The sequence below is a fragment of the Crocuta crocuta genome, unplaced genomic scaffold (genome assembly GCF_008692635.1).
Source record: "Crocuta crocuta isolate KB4526 unplaced genomic scaffold, BGI_CrCroc_1.0 scaffold174, whole genome shotgun sequence".
In the NCBI taxonomy this organism is placed as follows: Eukaryota; Metazoa; Chordata; class Mammalia; order Carnivora; family Hyaenidae; genus Crocuta; species Crocuta crocuta.
Window position 1 is genome coordinate 4371543 of NW_027530330.1, and position 21419 is coordinate 4392961.

At 35.3% G+C, this 21419-nt stretch overlaps 1 protein-coding gene and 1 long non-coding RNA gene across 7 annotated transcripts in view; one reads left to right on the forward strand and one right to left on the reverse strand.

Moving 5' to 3' along the window:
* SAMSN1 (SAM domain, SH3 domain and nuclear localization signals 1) overlaps positions 1–7017 on the forward strand; it is a 142725-nt gene extending 135708 nt beyond the window's left edge. For all 3 annotated transcript variants that reach the window (XM_077765653.1, XM_077765652.1, XM_077765651.1), the window contains one exon: positions 6139–7017. In XM_077765653.1, coding sequence (XP_077621779.1) covers positions 6139–6341 — 203 coding nt within the window. In that variant the 3' untranslated portion in view covers positions 6342–7017. The remainder of the gene's footprint in view (positions 1–6138) is intronic.
* The window catches only part of LOC144232809 (uncharacterized), a 108805-nt gene that overhangs the window by 7354 nt on the left and 80032 nt on the right, over positions 1–21419 (reverse strand). Inside the window, exons 3-4 of one of the 4 annotated variants that reach the window (XR_013335524.1) lie at positions 9277–9382; positions 7231–7279 (exon numbers count right to left, since the gene is read on the reverse strand). The exons of 1 other annotated variant lie outside the window; for it this stretch is intronic. This is a non-coding gene — a long non-coding RNA (uncharacterized LOC144232809). The remainder of the gene's footprint in view (positions 1–7230; positions 7280–9276; positions 9383–21419) is intronic. 2 more of the 4 variants (XR_013335526.1, XR_013335525.1) reach the window with 2 other exon arrangements.

Below are 21419 nucleotides of genomic sequence, written 5' to 3' on the forward strand. Positions count from 1 at the left end.
TGTACTAGGCATGACTTTGTGGTGATTACCCTGGTCAAACAAGACTGAATCCTCTATTATCATGTGCCCTCCCAAAGCCCCTAGTTCTGCGCTTTGCATTGAGTGGATGGTATACAAGTAGAATGAATAATCATTGAATGAGGGAATGAAGAGATCTGGAAATCGTAGGCAAACTTTTTTCTGATTATAAAACTTTAAGTCCTTGGCAATCTCACCCCGCACATAGAAATTTTTTAATATGCACATGGGTGTTAGTATGTGTTATCAAAATTTTTGTTATGTATATGCTAATCATGCGTGCCTGTATATGTGTAAGGGTGCAAATGAGTATGCTTCTAGAGGGCAATAATGTAAAAACCATCAAAGTTTGAAATGTGCAAACTTTTGGATCCAGAAATTCCAGTTTTAGGAATTTGTTTGATTAATCTCAGCACACAAATGCATAAAAATACGAGCTAAGCTACTAGTACTTTTAATTAAGTGTGAACTGCCAGCAATAAATAATTTGTTAAATTAATTAGTATACGCAAACAATAAAGTAGTGTGAAGATATTAAGAGAATGTAATGCATACTATATAAAAATATGTCCAAAACATATTAAAATATTAAAGCAAATTGTAAATCAGTGATATGCAGGGTAACCCTATTTTTGTCAAATAAGCTTTAAAATAATAAAATGAGATTATTTTTTCACCAATCAAGTAATTTAATCTGTAAGAAAAATGAAACTACTTTCCCAAGGTCCATGATTAACCAATATGTAATGATAGTTTTCAATCGTGCCTAAAATAGTCTTATCAAAATAGCCCAGTATGACAACTCAACCGATGGTAAATATTTCCTGGGACCAAAGCCTTCCACAAGGGTGTCTGTGCTGGTGCTGACTGATCAGAACTTAGGGAAGTATGCCTCTGACCTTCCTGAAGCACCCAGAATGGTGGAAGTGAAGGGTGCTGTGGATGTGAGTGAAAAGACTCACTCCCTCGCCCACGTTTCATTAGAAGGTGAACTAGTCTGCTTAGATGCACAGAGAGATGTGCAAAAAGAGGGAGAGTCATTTCAGCTCCTGTGTTCTCATGGCCTCCAGAAAACAATAGCAGCTGGTTATTATTCCATGAAGAGACTCTTGTTTTTCATTTGATGTTTTTCCAAAAGGTAGGTTAGTATTTTAAAAAATGAATACCAAAAGTTCATTATAATTATAAAATCAATACATTCAGATAATTTAAGGATGTGCTTAAGACGAAATCAGAAATAACTGCAAGTTGTCCCATATTGTCTACTGAATGATCTTCCTTGGACAACACTGCATCTGGACAAATAAATGCAATTTTAGTCACTTGGAGAATGCCTAACATTTGTTCTGAATGACTCAAATGGGGCTCCCACATGAGGGTGAGGTTTTGAGCCATCCTCAAAGAGGGTGATATAACCTTGGCATAATCTTTGGAGATGGCACCAGTAGAGAAAAATAGGCTGGTCATTCAAAAAGCCAACAGCCATCTTCATTTGAATTTCAACAACATTTCTTATTTGATCTTCAGTTCCTAATTCCTTTAATTTTTTGAAACATCACTTTCATTTTATTTTAAAAAATATGTTTATTGAGCACTTTCACTGGCCAGGCATTTTCCTAAGCTCTCTAGATTGCATTACGTTATAGTACCCAAAAGAAACAGAAGCATCATACCTAAGACACACAAGACAGTAAAGTTAAAATCTAGAATATTTTGGTAAAGAAACCTGAGAAAGAAACCTTTATGAATATAGGACAGATTTCTTTCTTTAGGACATGAAAACTTTTTCCCAGCATTAGGATTTGGTTTGATTTTCTTAAAGCTTTCTTCATTTTTAGTATAATTGAAATTGCCTATACCTAATTAACTAAATGTCACAATTCCAATATAATTATTTTATGAATAATTATATTAGCTGTCTTCTGTTTTAATCACCCTGCCACTTTTTATCTTTATTGATGATTATCTTAAAATGTTGAACCACGGGCTTTAAACAATTCCATAAAAATTTTGGTAAGAAATAAAATATTTTAATATTCAAGTTAGCTGTTTATGACAAAATATTCCTCAATAATTTTTTAACATAATTATTTTATTTTCATTATATAGGGTACAGAACTGTTTGGGGCTGCTTTCTGGCCTTCTGATTATGCCCGCTGTTAGCTGGCAGCAATCAAAGACACCCTTTTAAAAACTATTTAATAATTCTCCAATATACCCAGATTTGAAAATATATAGTCTTTGGAATATTTGCAGACCATTCAGGGGTTTATTGAAAAACTGTACCATTTTAAATTTTTTTTTGTTTTTTATTAAAATACAAAACATTATGGATGATGTGAGGAATATAGAGGAAATCTTATCTAAAACTTTAATGGTTTCATTTGTGAGTTATATACATATGCCTATATGTTTTCACATAATTTAAATAATAGAATACTTAATCATATATACTGAGTTTTTAAACTTAACATATTATCAGAAACACTTTGATATTTAAAAATGATGCACTGATATCTCATAATGGCAAGTCTATAATTCTGGAGGCAAACTGTTTCTTATTCCAATGTGTTATTTGCCTGGTTAGCTCAGATTGGACCATGGGCCAAAACTGATGAAAAGAATCAGTTAGCATCAGAAGGTCCAGGTGGGTCAGTCAGCTTTACTCTGTTTCATGGGCATATGAAGGGACAAAGTGACTTAGAAAGAAAATGTGGATATATTTTAGCATGAATTCATCTCCTGTGCTGGAAAAACTATCCATAGCACAAGACCTAGGTTCATGCCAATCCCGAAGTCATTAGTGTCAAGATGGAAAAAGAAAAAAACAAAAACAAAAAAACAAAAACAAAAAAAAACAAGAAAAGGAAAAACTTGACCCTCCAAACACAAAAACTGAATACTATCAAGCTTTCATTTCCATAATATAATATAAGGACCTGTCTTTTCTTTTTATAGTTACAGTTGAGGGGCTCCAGCTGATCACCTGCTTGAAATTATTGCTAGCCTGGTGGGAAGTGTTTGAGGAGGCATAGTCATGTTTTCACTTCACTAGGAAATCATTTAGCAAATTACTGCTGTTCTGTAAATTACTGTGCTGCATAACTTTCATACTGAGAAACTATTTGCTTTTTCCATAGAAATTGCAGATAAAAGGTTTCTACAATAAATAATCTGTATTTAAAACAAACCAATTCCTAGAATTTAGAGAATATGATATAGCATTTCAAGTGTGAAGATAAAAACAAACAAATACACTTTATAGCCAATATTAAAAATGACATAGTCTGTGTTAAAGTCAGATTTTCATGTTTTGTTTGTTTTCTTCATTACCCTTTGAGGTGGATGGACAGAGCCTTCTGAGGATGAAATATCAAGCTAAGCACTTATCTTTTGAAAGGAAACAAGCTAGTTCTTTAAGCCTAAATGTTATATTTTAAAGACGGCCCACAATCAGTAATCAACCTAAATAGAACACGGTACTAGGAGCAGTTTTTATTATGCCAAGCCCCATTTAAAATGTCTGTCTGAAGGGAAATAACTCCTTTCTTTGAATTTTGTGTTGAGGTGATAGGCCGAAATATAATCTGGGGAAATACGGCTTAGGCTCACACTCCAAACATGGGGAATCACTGCTGACGTAGCAGGAAGTGTTACAAAAGGACTAATTTCTCTGGCCTTTTCCAGAAACACTTGGATAATAAAACTCAGAGCTGGTTCTTTCATTTCAGTGGCAATAAGACAGAAAAGCAGAGACAGGGGGACAGGTTTTCTGCAGAGAATAGGTCCAATTTCATCACTGTCTTTTCATGGCAGAAGGGCTTGGAAACAAAACCAAATGACCCATAGTCACAAACACTAATGAATTTAAGAAGATTCCTCCTAAACTTAAAAGTTGCTAAGAATAATAAAGAGAAAATATTTCATGGCAGCTAAAATTTTTAAATAACAATCTCAACTGATGCATATTAAAATTGAAACCCCTTATACCTAGAAGTAGTTAAAATGTCACCAGACTTAAATATCTGATACTTGAATCCACAGTTAAATAAAGTTGTGGCATAGGGAGCCTGATTTTAGCTCAGGTCATTATCTCACAATCCATCTTGATATCAAGCTCCAAAATGGGCTCAGCACTGGGTGTGGAGCCTGCTTAAGATTCTCTCCTTCCGTCTCCGTTTGCCCTTCCCCCACTCACTCTCTCCTCTCCCTTTCTCTCTCTCTCAATAAAAAGAATAAATTAAAAAAATAAAGTTGTGGTAAACATAGAGAAGATTCAGAAGAATGGCATAAACATTTTATTGTTGCAAATTAAAACTCTGAGGAAAAGGTTAAAAGAACTGTTATGATTCATTTTGAAGATGAGTAGACTAAAATGATCTTCATCACTTTCCCCAATGTTTCTCAATCTATGTTCCTCATCTAAACCACAGAATACAAAAATTCATGTGACTCTTTTCTCTATTCTTCCATGGGTGCTATGTAAAAGAATACCATTCTAGATACACTGAAGTTAATTCACTACATACAAGGATGCCTCAGGGCACCAGGGCTCAATTCTTTCTCCTAAAGGATGTTGATAACAATTGGATACACAGTAGAGCATAGTGTTGACAAGGTATCAGGAGCCTAGACAATGCATTTAAAAAGCAGGATATTTGTAGACAAGATAAGGGGTGGATTTCTTAAAGATAAATTACTTAGCATTTTACTCTATGAAGTCTATGAGGAAAATTACAGTTTCTTTCTTCCAGTATTTTGAAGTTGGGATTTAGTTTCTTCTCACTGGAATAGGATGAAATGCATAGCCTCTGAAGGCAGAGGTCTTGTCCTGCCCTGAAATGTATGTGTTTGGTTCTTCCAAAGTGCAGTTATTCAAATGTTCAAAGTGGGGAAGCTCTGGTGCTGGAAAGGGAAAGAACTAGATATGCTGATACAGCTGACAGGTGGTAGCCTAAGATCCTCCCTGAGGACCCCATCTTATGATGCAGAGAAACACACATTTACTAGTGTCAGGGAAGGCATAGAAAGCAACTTAGCATTGACAAAGAGAACACTGATGCTGAAGGATTCTGGAGAAGAGTAACACTTTAGAGTGCTGTGTAGCTTCTTCAAAAATACCTTCTGGGGTATCTGGGTAGCTCAGCCAGTTGAGCACTCTGGCTCTTGATTTTGGCTCAGGTTATGATCTCACAGTTTATGAATTCAAGCCCCACGTCAGGCTCTGCACTAACACTGTGGGGTCTTCTCTCTCTCCCTCTCTCTCTGGCTCTCCCCTGCTCATGCTCTCTCTCTCTCTCTCTCTCTCTCTCAAAATTTATAAACATGAAAAAAAATTACAAAAAAATAAAAATGTGTTTTGTTACATCTCTAATATCGAGTTTTTTCAAAGAAACTGTGGAGTCTAAAATACTTCTTTGATAACAGAATCACCAATCGGAATATAAATAATTGTTATGCAGAACTACAAAGATGTAGAAGACAAAATAAACAGAGTCAATAAAAATGGTGGTGTTTTACCATCTGAGAGCAACCTGGTTTCTATGTTGATTTTTCTGTTGAATGCAAACATAAGAAAATCTCAATGCTTTAAGTTTTATTAGTTAAATCCAAAGTAATTGAAGTCTAACTGTACCTTGTTGCCTACAGAGATATTTCTTTCATTAATCCACATTATTATGATTCTAGAATTGTTCACAAAAATCGCCATTGAGGTGTATTGTACATTTAAACTACAAGTGACTTTTTCTAATGTTACTTTAAGGAGTATTTGGACAAGGCATCAGTCAAACTGTGGATACAATCTGCTTTCTCTGGCAACTTATCATTAATGTAAAATGAGAGTCCATATTGATCTTCGCTTATGCAAGCAGATCACATGAATCCCATGAAACTGCAAGTGAGCAAAAACAGGGCAAACTTTATCTTCTAGGATAGCAGGGCTTGAATATCTGAGTGCAAATATCTCTTTAATAATAAACAAATATATTGTTTACTTACAGAAGTTTCAAATGTAATGAAGTCAAGGTTGGTACAGTGAAAACGGCTCAAAGATGAATGAGTGCATGAATAAAACTTGTCTTGGCTTCTCCTAACTATTGCCCTCTTTTCCATTTACAGCTATTCAAGAGCAAGAAAATGAATCTGAGCCCCTATCCTTAAGCCCAGGCATCTCCTTAAATAAGTCACAGGCAGATGACTGCCCAAGGGACTCTGGTTGCTATATCTCGTCAGAAAATTCAGATAATGGCAAAGAAGATCTGGAGTCTGAAAATCTCTCTGACATGGTACAGAAGATTTCTATCACAGAGCCAAGTGACTGAATATATATTCTTAACTTTATATCTACAGACACATTCCACTTTAACTCGATTTGAGCTAAAAGATCAAATAGGAAGGAAAGAGAAGTATTTGCCAATACAACCTACAGTTAAAATGTTTTCATCAGAATGATTTTACATAAATGTTCATGCTCCAACATTCTCAATTATTGTAAATAGTATGTATATTTATTATTTTGAATGCTACATGTTAATATTTCATTTGCCTGTGTTAGAAAAAGTACAGTGTAAGTCTTTGGTGTGTGTGAGATAAGATTGATTCATCTTTATTTTATAAGTGCAAAATGAAAAATTCTGCAGGAAAAACTCCTTTTATCATCCCTGCCGGTTTTGAACTTATCTACGTTATTGAACAAATAGTAATGGAGCATGTATCTGTATAACCGATTGTCCAAGCAGGAGTCACACTCATTTTTATACTTTATAGGGAGTGTGAGTTGATATTGGAGACATTTTCTCTTGATCCACAGTGGAATTTTAGTAATTATTTTTTGTTACTTTCTTCACTGTTATCTGGTATAAAAGAATAGTAACAAGATGTTGTCAATTCTTTTTTAGTAAGACTAATTTTAATAATTGTACAGATGTTTCATCTTTAATTGTAAATATTTTTCATTTGGAAATAGCCTAATTTTAATAATAAAAAGAACTATGTGCATTTGCTCTTTTCCAGATGCGTGGTACTTAAACATTTTGGCCTCTAGACAAAATATCTCTTACCAGACAAGATTTTATAGTTAGTCTCTCTCTCTCTCTGTATATATATATAATTAAATGATAAATATATATATATTTTTTTTCCCAAATCAATCACCACCTCAATCTGTCTCCTCCCAACAGATCTGTGTCATCCAACTTCCTAAATACTTACATGTTTTAGTCAGCTCAGGCTGCATAACAAAATACCATAGACTGGGTGGCTGAAACAACAGAAATTTAATTTTTTACAATTAAGTCCAAGACGAGGTTGCAGCATGGGTGGATTCTAATGAGAGCTCTTCCTAGACTGCAGATAGCTACCTTCGCACTGTGTCCTCCTCACACATCAGAGATAGCAAGCTTTCTGGTGTTTTTTTTTGTTTGTTTGTTTTGTTTTTTTGTTTTTTTTTAAGAAAGCCACTGGTCCAATCATGAAGGCCTCACCTTCACAATCTTATCTACACTAATTATCTCCTCAAAACCCCATCTATAAATACCACACACTGGGGATCAGAGCTTCAACATATGAACTTTGTGGGGAGAGGGGTCCAGTTCAGCCCACAGCACTCTAGAAGCTTCAACTCAACATATCTAAATCTTTGTTTTTCTCTACAAATTTCCCTGTCTTTTTTAATTCCAAATAAAGCTCTCTCTTTAATGGAACCAATACCCAGACAGTTATCCGAAAGAGAAAATCATTTCTCACTTCATCTCACCCATGCATTTCTCATACAGATTTCAATACATAATCAAATCCTACCTCTAGAGGTGCTTTGCCATTCATGGCTTTCTATGCCTTCCCATGGTTGCTATATTGCTTTGGGATGTCATTATCTCATGTATCAAATAGTGCAATAGCTTTCCAACTCAGCCCTGTTCTACCCGTGCTCTACCTTTTAATCCATCCTGCACAGAGCTTCCAGCAAGGCCTAACCTATAAATCAAATCATGTACTTCCAGCTTTAAGTTTCTTTTACAGCTCCTCACTATTTTTAGTATAATATTTAAACTTTCTTCCAGGATATATAATGTTCTTCTCAACCATGTTTTACCTACCCTATGAATTGTATCTTTCTTCTCCCTTCTCTCACTCTACACTCTGCAGCCATAACAATCTAGTTGCAATTATACAAATTCATTATGTTCTTTGTGACTTTTCTCACGCTATTTATTTTCCTGGAGTGGCTACTGCCGGTTTCTACATCCAGGGGCCTCCCTCTGTTTTCTGTCTTAAGACACATCACAAAAGTCACTTACTCTGTGAAGTGTTCCATGATTTCCTTTGGTGTTTTCTGTGTTTCCATAGCAACCTGTATCTCTGTTGGTTATAGTACTTATCATATTATACTTTATCTATTTGAAAGGCACTTACCCTTCCATAAGACTGTGATCTTTTTGTGAAAGAGATCCCTGGTGCTTGGTATAATACCAGACACAGAGTGGGCATTTAGGAAATGTTTGCTGGAGTGTATTGAATGTAATTATTCCCATATAACAATTTTATATTTATGTTTAAGTCAATGTACTTAGTCTATAGGTAAATGGCTTCCAAAGTTATTTAACAGTTTCTTCAATAGTAAAACATAATACTTTAGGAAAAATGAGGAATCACAAAGTGTTATTTCAAATGCTAGGAGACAATATTACACTGTTAATCTCTAGTGTATTTTTCCAAATTCATGAGATTTAATCCTATATGCAGTGCCAAGGTCAGGAGTAAATCACATGCCTACTTCTATTCTTCTCTCTCCACAGCAGGAAATAGTGTTTTAATTTCAAACCTCTAACATGCTTCCTCCATCATTGCCCCATTCCCTGGGTATGGCCACCACTCCAAATAGATTATTCTAGGACCTCCTTGGATACTGCACAGCCACTGATCATAATTTTTAAACTTTAATCAACATGCTACCTCACGGAGTTTCCAGAGAGTACAGGTTCTTTATGAAGATACCAAGAAATTGTAGGTTAGGAACCATCTAAGGAACCCCTTAAATGTCAAATGGTGGAAATTGCTGGTGAAATGTACTCAGCCACGACTTTCATCCTTTTAAAATGAACATCTGGTATCCAGTCAAGGATTTGTGGAAATACTTTTGAACATAAGTGCTGCAAAGGCCTTGAGGAGATTGAAGAAGAAGAAGAGAGACTGGATTCCATGAAGTTCAAGTTGCTAGAAGGGTGACCCCATCACATAGCACAGAACTGAAAAGGATACCTATAGCTGAAGTATATACCACACTGAAGAGAGTACAGCTGTCTTCATTTTACATACTGGATCCCTGCAGCTCACTTTCCTTGGATTTTTCTCTCAGCCATGGAAGCTGGATAAAGAGGAGTGAAAAGGAAAGACATCGTTCATCCAAGGTTGTGAGGGAGTTGCGAGACTTAGACCTTCCACTTAGATCTTCTAGCCCTTGGCTAGAAGATAAATACGCGTCTGAGGCTTTCAAGAGTGGATGTGAAGGTGGTTAGAAAGTTGGCATTTTAATGGTTACCATATGATCACACTGGCTTTGTGGTTCTAGGCTGAAACCTGGTGAGAGTCCCAGTCTTGTTCATTTATTTATTCATTCGACAATATTGAGACATAGAACATATATGCTCCCCAAGACTACGCCAATAAAAGTTCTTTAGCTCAGATAATCTGCATTAGAATCTTGCCAGGGCCTCTCACTGGAACAAGCTGAGTCTTTCAGTACAGAAAGGTTGTAAAACTGTTCTGAGATGCTATGATCCTAGGAATATCTTACGTTTACAAATTCAAGTATGATGTGAAAGTGTGTATGGCTAGAGAAATTTTATTCTAGGTAAATGGATAAAATCCTTATAATAATTTTTTGATAAGAACAAAAATGAGATCATTTGAATTCTGTCCCATCGTCCAATTCTGTTGCTGATATAAGTACCAATATATCTTAACCCTGAAAATTTTATCAGAAGCTTTTCTTTTTTTTATCAATTACATTTCTAAGATAATTAGTTAAGAAATAAAATAACTTCTAGTACTTCTAAAGTGAGAGTCAGCTAAAGATTATCAGGTTTTAGACAACATCCAGTTCACTGAGGTTAGTCAAGCGCCTTGCAACTTCCTGTGTGAGGCCAAATTGATGACATTTTATGTTGAGAAACTTCCGTTACAAGCCTAAGTTCTGAGAAAAATAACATGAAGAAATTTTAGATACTCTGTCATGCCACACACGCACATGCTTCCATTCCCTCATCATCAACAAAGACAACTGTATAACTAATCAGCATGCACACTTCAAGAACTCCTTCCTAAAGTGGGAAGTCATGCTAAAATTATGTAAAGGTTGAGAGAAAAATGAATAGGGACTAAATATAGGTAAAAGAACAGCAGTTTCTAAATTTGACCAGGTTTTCTGGCTACTGGGCTAAGATGGAAGTAACCCTTACCTTAGGCTACTTCTTATCTTATTGTTGAATTAATCTGATCACACTCAATGTTGACCTAGAGGTCTTGGTTTAAAGACTATGTGACTTTGGGTAGGTCACTTATCCTCTGAGCTTAGTTTTCCCTCCTCTATGAAAAACTAATACTATAATACTAATATTTCATACTTCCGTGTTGATTAAATGAGATAATGTGTGCAAAACACTCAGCGCAGTGCATGCACTGCATGCATAGAAATTATATATGAATATAAAATAAAAGCAGTGCATATGCTACCACAGCATGGGCTTGGGCGCATAGTAATTTGAAATTCTTCAGACATAGATTGTCTGAGGGCTAGGACAATTGTGTCTTCCAGTAGCAAAGAGATCACCAGAGCTTCACAGATAAATGCCCGTTTTGTCCTGACAGAATATTTCTTGGCTGAGTTCTGACAGTTTAGGAAGAGGTGATGTGGTGTTTAGCTTTGACTCCTCACTCTTGACACATAATAGGACTAATCATTTTTGAGGACTGAATGATGGCTTATATAAGTAAATGCCCATATTAGTAAATTAAATAACATAAAAATGATTTGGGCTACTACTTTTATTACTGCACCTTGGGCCCAGGTCTTTACAATATGGATTCACAGCTGACTGTGCTACAGTCTATACAGAAGACCTTAGAAAGACACCTTAAATGTAGATTTTTCACATATTTACAAAGCTTACAGGCATTTAGGCAAATGATCAGTCATGGGAAAATCACAGCACAGAGGAAAATATGAGCTTTTCATTATTCTCTCTTTCTTTCTTCATCATGCAAACTTCTCACATTTCAATTACCAACAGTCTGAGTATTAGGATGTCTGCATGATGTAGATTATAAATTCAGAAGCCATGATGGAAAATCTTAAAAGTGACGTCAGTGTGTTCAGAGATCTTTCACCTTCTGGGGTCCCTGGTGGGCCTGAGCACAGAGCACTGTCTTAGGGAAGGAATGGAAGCCTGATGTAGAAGGCTAACGGGATCATTTTCCTCTCCGAGTTTTTGGGCACCACGCCAAGTGAATGGGCAGGAATCATTCCATTTGCAGAGTAAAATGGGGTGAAAAGCACTTTTGGCACACTTTGTCCATATAAATTATACTTGTTTGCAATTCATCAACTCCTTCTCTACTTTATATCCATATGTAATGTAAATGATCATCTTTCTCTGAAGCTCCATAATGATGCACAGCTCGAAAATGTGATATAATCAGCTAAAAGAGAGCAGATGGAAGTTTTTCCCCCAATATGCATATTCATAAAAAAATAGAGAACTCAACAAAAGGAGATACAAAAGTACTTCTACCCAGGGGGCTGGTGCATGGACTTATGTACAAAGTAAGTTGGTTTTCTGCAACTATTCATTCTTGAAACCTTTACTCATTCATTCCTGCAGCAATCATTGAAAATGCTCCAGAAAAAAAATATGTCTGTTTGAAAAGCAAAAAATATATTTCCCTTTAGTTTTTCTTATTGCACCTTACAACCCATGATTCAGGAAATAATGGTTAAATATTGTACTAGAGAAATATAATTAGAAGGCAAACCATGTAAAAAAGTGAAGACTTCACTGTCCCTTTAGCAATTCAGACTACAGACATTAAAATTCACACTGTTATACTTTTTAAAAGCTATACAGAGAGAATAGTAAGCTGTCTGAATAGCATTTAGCTATTTTAATATGCTAATATAAATTTTAATTTAATATTTAATTAAATATTAAATATATTTAGCTATTTTAATACACATATGCATATATTAATATATACATATATATACACACATATATATATACTCCTCAGAGGCTAAGGTGGTTCTTATGTTTATATTGAGTAAGCAACATTGCTACTAGAAATTTTGTTAATGAAAACAGCATCAGGAGATATTGTGAAAGAGAATAACCATAAAAGAAAATTTAGGAAATGGGTAAAAAAAAAAGGGGGGGGCATAAGAAAATCATTCAAAGTGTATCTATGAATTTTGGTTACATAACCAAAAAGGTGGTATTCATACCAAAATTGGATGTTTCTGACCCTGCATGTCTCCCTCCAGATCCACTCTCCACATATGAGGCCCTGATATCCTTTTAGAGAGGATATCATGTAAGGATGACATCCTTGATCTGTGCCCTCAGGTTCCTGATGGGCTCAGTGAATGGGAAGCTCCATCAAGAGACTAGAGGGACAGAGAGGAATGAGGTCAGTGTATTTGCTCACCCCATAAGATCACCTTATGTTGCCTGTCTCCCCTAATGAAAGGTCTAAAAGTATCATTCTGTACATGATTCTCTTTCCTTCAGATTCTGGTAATTGTTTCTTTCCTCTTACTTCTAAAGGCTTAGATTTAATAACAGCTCTGTGGCTGTTAGCTCACTACCTGCACAGTCTTTAATGGTTCCTTTACCCTTCATTGTGCCTATACTATTGCAATTAGTCCCTTTATAAATCAGCCTTCCTTGAATTATCCTAATTTGATTGTGCCATCTGCTTCCTTTTGGTAGCCGGACTAGTGCACTGATCTATCATTGCTCATGACTTTCAGTTACTTAGGTCATGTTCTTGAGTCTAATGAGCACTGCTCCATGACTCCAGCATAACTACATTTACATGGTCTCAGGTCATTTCTATCTGTTTCATTACCAGCCACCATCCCTACTGACAAATAGCTTTAGGGTAAAGCATTTCTACTAACACTACCAAAACTCATGCCCTTTATCCCTTTCAGTTCCTTATTCATCTGTTTCATGAGGCCCAGGCACATATTTCTCCTTTTTCCAAACAGCTAAGAATCACTGGAATAGGGGTGACTGGCAGCATATAAATGGAGGCTTTCATGGTGCAGTCCAAACCAGACTAAATGCATGGAACACATGTTCTATCCTTTCCTGAATACCAAGCCCGTGGTCTACTTTGCTGTGAAACATGGGATCATTTCTATTGGGACAATATACAATCCACCAACATTAATATTCATCCATCAACTATGTAATAAAATAGAATGAAGTAAGTGCATATTTTAGCTGCTTGCTACCTAATCAAAAATATCTGACATTAATAGCATTTTGGGTTTTTTATAAATGCGATAGCACATTGATACTGGAATTTTACTAGCGACTTTTCATTGCTAAAATTCTTTAATTCTAAGTTATATTTCATCTACAATATCACTTGCTAACACAGGTCTCTCATACACAAAGCCTTAGGCCTCTTAATCTCAAAAGAGATTGTAAAATATGGATGCCCAGATAATTTGCATGATTAATGAAAATATGTTTTAGAATATTAAACATTTAAGATGTTAGCATTTAGTAGGCTTTCTGACAGAAGTTAAAAGACTATTAGAATGACTGATGAATTGCTACAGTACATTAGCCCTCAGAACGGGGAATATGCTAGAGGACATTTATGCAACTTCTTAGCGTACTTGTTTTCTTCTTCTTCTTCTTTGTGCCCTTACAATTAAGTTGTCCTTTTGTGACCTTGGATCAGTTGTAAATGACCAAGCATAAGACTTTGCACAGTTTTGAGAAATTTGGAAATCTCATGGAAGATCAATGACAGAGGGAGAAGGAAAGCAATTGGTAGTAACCCAGGGCTTTGCACCTAATAGCTGGCACATAGTAGGAAATGAATAAAAATGGGTCAAAGAAATAAAGCATCTTTCTGGTTCAAATGTCTCACCTCAACACAATGGAAAAAATGAAACAGAAAATTCTTCCTTGTTCAGTAACAAGGTCACTGACAGTTTAGCTGTTCATAACTAGAAAATGTAGACACACTTATTCTTTCCATTTGTTAGGAACTGTGTTTCAAAATGAAGCTCCACCTACTGATATCTTCCTGGAGACTTTTGTTTTTTGATTGCTGCAGAGTTTATCAGGTCCTATGTGGTCATTTATTTCCTCCTCTTGTTATCCTTAGGGATGAAATATACCAGAAAGGAATGTCATGGAGGTGTTTATATCCCCACTGGGTAAAAAGTAAAGTACCATTGGAAAGGTAGGACCACAAGAAATACCAAAATAAATTCTTAAGGTAGGAGCAATAAACTGCTTAATGGCCTTGCTTTGGGAGAGACAATTAACATTACTTTAATTTATGTGAAGTATTATCATGAAGTTATGAGCTCCCTCTCTGAGCTCTACTTGCCAAAGCTTGCTTCTTTAGGCAGCATTTCCTTTACAGCATTATTTAGTTTATAGTTCTCCAGCACTCACTTATTGTATAGCACCCTCATTCCTGTGTCAGTGAGCATAGAGAAAAATATAATATTACACATCATCTAGAATTCCACTACTTAGTAACACAAAAGTGGGCAAGGTAAAAATGTAGTAAGCTAAAAAACTGTCCCCAAAGACAGAAGATCCTAGTCTATGGGGCCTAATAAATGTTACCTTTTTTGGGTAAAGGGTACATCTGCAAAGGCCAGATGCAAAGGCAGATGTGGTAAGCTAAGGATTTTGAGATAGGGAGATTCTCCTGAATTATCTTGGTGGGCCTTAAATATAATTACAAGTATCCTTATAATAGAGAGAAAAATATTTCTTACACAATGAAGAAAATGCAATGTGAAGACAAAACAAAGAGATTTGAAGACATTAGCTTTGAGGATTGAATGAAGTGGCCATAAACCAAATAATTCTGGCAGCTACCAGAAACTGGAACCGTCAGGAAACAGATTCTCTTCAACAGCCTCTAGAGGAAGTGTGGCTCTCCAGACATGCTTTGAGCTTTGGTCCAGTGAAAACTGAGTCTGGACTTCTGACTTCCAGAACTAGGGGGAAATAAATTTCTGTTTTAAACCACCAAGTTTGTGATCATTTGTTATAGCAGTCACAAGAAATAATACAGTAGGTAAACCATTCTCAATGTTAAAGAAAAGAATAGTGACCCCTATTCATGGCCATTAATAGTAGACGATGGGAAAAATTACATTTTTAACAACCATTTTAATACAAAGGAATATGCATATCTAATGAAACCTGTGTATACTGTTCTTCCTTACTTTTACATGTGTTAGGTGAGTGTATTCAAGCAACTCATTTTTTAACAGGAAAAAAAAACCCTCTTTCATTAATATACTTAATTTATAAATATGACAGTTGAGTACATACTACTTTTACCTTTCAGTTGTTGTAAAATTTCACTTAATAGGAGTATGCTTTCTTTCATCTCCTCCTGGAATGCAGCTGTTATAGGCTAAAGGATAATGCAAGTTTAAAAGATTTGTGTAAAACAAAACAAAAAAAACCCTCTAATTGTGGCTTTAATAAGAATAGAATCTTCTTTAAGACTTGGAAATATATGTTTTGCTGAAAGAAAAATGATATTTTTTATCATGACTAATTTATTTCTTCATTCCTTCATAAAATATTGATTGAACATGTTCTAGGTGCCTGAAAAATATACTAGGCTCTGGAAATAGCAAGACGATCAGAACAACACCTGTTTTCAAGGACAAAAAGTTCAGTATGCTCCTTTGGCAAATGGGTAAATAAATAAATTCCTATGAAATGTGAAATGCTAAAGTAGTGATCTTAGCAAGTCGTGTGGAAGCAGGATCTAAAAATAAGTCATTCCTTTTAGAACCAGATGATTCTGAGTTTGAGAAGAGTTAAGTTGTGTCTTGGTATTTGCAGTAGAAAAAGAATTTAACATTACATTGGAAGAGTTTCTTATTCCTTATTTGGGACATTTATAGTAAAAATTGTATTCAAGGTTATAGTAGACAAAATTCAACACCTTCAGATTTTGGATACAGAATTAGAAAATTACTGTAGTTTTCTCATGGTTTCAAAAACAGCTACTTGTACAATAATGGTTGCTTAATTAAAACTTATCCAACTGAAACACCCATTTATCTGACACAAATGTTTGTGCTATAGACATCAACCAACTCTTCATATGAGTAGCTAACAAGCAGCAATGGGATGATGCTAGATGAATATCAATTAAAACAAATTCCTCCCAATAAACTCTTTCCCCAAAAGATGCATTCCTGCATGGGCAAATATTAATATGCATGCACATATACTTTTTTTATTGTAACTGGTCTTCTTTAAAATGTTAATTAGGATTAACTGTTTATCTTAAAGAATTAGGCGTAAGTTTCAGAAGGGGCCAGCTACATAATGGAGGATGTCCAGAGAGCTTAGAATAATGGTCTAGCACAAAATCAAAATGCTGAGCCCAATATTCAAAATTATTAAGACTCTTAAGACAGTAATAGCAGAGCATTAAAACAAAAATGAGCCTTTGTGAAAACAGAGCCCTGTTCAACAACATAGGCTACATGTCCATAAACCTGGTCCTGGGGTCAGGTATTCCTTATCAATTTTTCCCGTTTGGATTGTCCCAAGGACCATACTATAGATTATGAAAATGAGAATAACCTGTCTAAAAGTCACATTAAGTTCATATTTTTCTGCACAGGCCTATATTAACTATAAAGGCATTGTTGGGCACCCATTAAAATTCTGTTATGATCAAAATATTTCATGCTTACTTGATTTCTCTTTTCTCTGCTTTATACAGACTTACATAAGCTATGTAGCAGGAAAAGAAATGCTATATGTTTACTGAACTGTGTCTATTAGCCTCTTGGATATGTTTTCAGCCCTCTTACATTCGATTGGGTTTGTGTGACTAGTTCTAGCCAGTTAGGACCTGGCCCCTAAGATCTCCTTTGAGGCTGATGTTCTCACCTCAATGTTTCCCTTATTCTTTACTGTGCTTTCCCACTCTTTTATATGTATAGCTGGAAACAGTGAACTCTGAACCAAGGAGCCCACTATAGGAAAAGCCTGAACCCTTGAGTCATTTTTGGAGGAGAGCCATTCAGGCTCTTCATGCCGCTTGACCCACATTAGAGTGCCACAGAAAATTAAACTTTAATGTCTTAAGCCACTTATTATTACCCTAATACTCTATGTTTCATAGTATGAGAGTCTGAAGCAGGGATCATAGGACCCAGAGAAGTTTCTAGCTCATTGAGCGATTCTGTAACACGTTCTGAGAACAATGACTAAAGTCATCTTTTCAGTGGACTATATATCAATGTGCTAGCCAACAGCTATGGTGTTATCTCATGGAATTGTTTACAATCTCATAATAACATGAATTTATAATTTTCTTTCTTTCTTATTTGAATTTATAATTTCTAAAGCACTCTTTCTTATGTATTTAAGAAAATTATAGCAGTGAGTTATCAGGGATAGAATGACCAATAGCAACAATGACACTCTGTGAAACACCCTTTTCAAATCTCACAAATTGTCACCTGTCAGCTTATAAGACTTACAGACCTCAATAATTCAGATTACCCAAGGAAGTATATTATAGAAACCTTGGAATCTGGGCTGAGTCTAAGCATCTGGGGACACTGCTCTTAGGAAACTCAGTGTGGTGTTACTGGGAGGGACAAAGGGGGATGGCCAGAGTGCTTAGAATAATGGCAAGTGTTCTTTTCCCTTTGGCTGCAGAATGTCAGCATTTATGGGAAAAAGTCGATCAAGTACTTACTGGATCTGCTTAATCAAGCATAATTGTCACCATGTGACTGGCAGTTATTGGAAGCTCCTGTATGAGACAATGCCAGAAACAGTATGCAAAGAACTACCTATATTTTAGATAGTAAAAGGAAAAATAACTTTTCCTCAACACAGGAAATGAACATGATGCAATTTAAAAGCATAGATTTTTGGAATGTGAGAGATTTGGAATAAGACTGAGTTTCAGCACTTACTTGCTTCAAGTTCTTCTAGTTTATTCCAGTATAAAAGAAACATTAGTGCCTACATTGCAGAGTTGCATGTTAAACAACCTTGAACAAGCAAGGCATCCAGCATGACTTCTGCAATATTTTACCTCTGTCAGGTCCATTGTTTGTATTAGTGATATTATCTTTGATAATAATACTTCAAGAATTAAGAATGAAGGGGTGCCTGGGTGGCTCAGTTGGTTAAGTGTCCAATTTTGGCTAAGGTCATGATCTCATGGTTTGTGAGTTCAAGCCCTGCATTGGGGTCTGTGTTGACGGCTCAGAGCCTGGAGCCTGCTTTGGATTCTGTGTCTCCCTCTCTCTCTGTCCCTCCCCTGCTTACAGTCCATGCACTCTCTCTTTCTCTCTCTCTCTCAAAAAATAAATAAACGTTTAAAAAATAATTAAGAATGAAGAAGCATTCGCAGGCACTTTGAAATTTATGCCATAAAGAATCTTACCAAACATCCTTCCTGCCCTCTCTAAAACTTCTAAATTATTTTTCCCCAGTTTTTTTAAAGACACACAGTGTCAAGCATTTATAATCACTAATTATTCCACACAGCCAGACATATACTCATATTTCAAACAATTCTTTCAATTGTCCAAAAATTCATAAGTTGTAGGAAATAATAATTCATTAAATATTTATGAAATATTGAACTATCATATTCACACCAAGGGAGTTTAATGAGAGAAATTACTTTCTTATCCTGAATCTTAAAAAGGACTCTGGGAACTCTGATTTATGTAGATTTTCCTACAGTGTACCTTTTATGCTGCCTGTATAAATGTTTTATTTACTATGCTTTAAGAGGTCTAGGATGGTTTTCCTCTGAACAAAGCCCCAAAACTCTTTAAAATCAAGGCAAAGTATGTAAATTAAAGGATTCATTACTAGTGCATTTCTGAAACAGGAATCAGATAGCACATAAATTTCTATTAATAAAAACCAACTATCTTTTTTCAATAATTAGAAAGCTGTCTCAAATTTTAATGTGTACTGCATGTTGATAAAAAACTCAGTTATCCAATAAATTGTTATTTTAGATGAATTAAAGTTATTTTAAATTTTGAGATACCCAATTCCCACAATAGATCCCAGACTAAACCCTGTGGTAATATCTAAAAGATCTAAATATATCTTTTGATATAAGAGAAACATAATAACAAAAATTTAGAGAAGCTAAATTCTACAATAGAAAAATAGCTGTTTATACAGTAAGGTTTTTTCATGAATTAGGAAGTTTGATAAGTAGATAAATGTTTGTTGATTTTATTGTGAGCTTGCAATGGGCAATGCGTCTCTTGCCCTAACTATAGGATTCCAGCAAATATAAATTGAACATTTTTCAGATAATGAAAACTCTGTTATACACTTTGGAATACAAGATCATAGGATACATGGTGTTTTCTCTCAAGTTTGCAGTCTAGATGTGGGGGCGGGACAAATGTCAAAAAGTATCATAGCAACAGAATACTGTAACAAGAGATGCATCATAGTGCCAAGCCAGCAGGACAAAGTAACAGCTGTAGAGTCTAAAGAAGGGAGGTACCCCTGAATGTTGTGAGATTAGGATATTTGCCTTCTAAACTGAGATACTCTGGTCCATAATTTATAGATTTTTATGGGTGGAAAGGGGAGACTCGGCAGATACTTACTATATGACCTTACACTAGTAAGCTATTTTTGAAGTAGCAACTACTTAGCTGTATAAAAATTTATTTATGAGAGATATTGTCAGTTAAAAACTGAATAACCACTAATCACCCCGGAGTGAATTTCAGTTTCCCACAGTAGACCAAGTTATTCATTCTACATTCCTTTTTCATTGATTTTTGTGGAAAATTGTTTATGTTTCAGTGATTAAAAGGAAATCTTCAACCTATATAATTTTTCCATAAACATTTTTATACACAAAAAATTTTTATACACAAAAAACATATAACATTAATTGGGCTAAATGTTAAATGGTGGAGGCTAGGGAGATTTAGAACCCTAAACATACTCCAGACCTTCAAGGACTTATCATCTGGTTGACAAGTCAGGGTTTATATATAACACAATAATACAAAGGAGGCATACATTAAATGCTGAATGAATTTATCAGACATAGGTATCTCATTGGTTATAATATTCCTCAAACCAAAAGAAGCCATTCTTATTGTAACCCTGGATCCATGAATGTCAGAATGATACAAATATAACTTTTTTTTTCAAATTCCCCCAAATTTCAAATATCTGCAATAATACAAGACAGGTAGGGATGACATCCTACAATAAAGTAGTCCCTATATATTAGTCACTTTAGTGTCATAAAGAATGATTTTTACAAAGTTAAATACTTAATACTTGAATACTAATGCCTACTTCCTTAAGAAAAGGGACGTTTGTCTCAAGCAATCAGAGATGTCAGACATGGAGGAGACCTGGAGAAGGTCTATTACAATGCCATTGTAGTGTAGAAGAGATTGAAGGCCTAGAGGAATGGGGTCCATTCATGATAACACCTATTCACAAATGAAGAAGGGTTCAGATTTGCACTGAGATATTCTGGAATTAAGTCCAGGTATCCTTCCTTCATAGCATTCTGCTTCACCATAGGAGTAACACAGGACACTGAGCAAAGTTGAATATTTAACATAACTTTGCTGACTGAAGTTATTTCTCATCAAGAGAAAGTAAGTTCTCTCACCCATACAAGTCCTCTGAAATCTGTGTTACACATACATATGTTATACAATAACATATGGTCTCTAAGTAGGAAAAAAGTAGAATTCTTAGTTTGGATATCATTGACCCAACGTAACAACAAAATAGAAATTATCAGCAATATAATGTTTCCCTTGTAGGATCCTGATGAGAATCCATAAGAATCCATGAGGATGCTAATCCAGAAAAAGAGAATTTATAAGCCAAAGGAGGCTTTACAAATCTTTGCCACATCTGCACGTAAATTATGAAATCTATACCAGTCACCTTAGAGAAAAGTCACACCTCTTTTAAGATGTCTTGAATGCCACCAGAACCTTAGGAAACACATTTTGATTTGCAAAGTGAAAATGAATCACAATTATTGGCAAAGGGTTGTGCTACGGTTTTCCTCAAACCAATAACACTTGCTTGAAAAGAGGTGAAACATCAAGAAGAAAGATATAT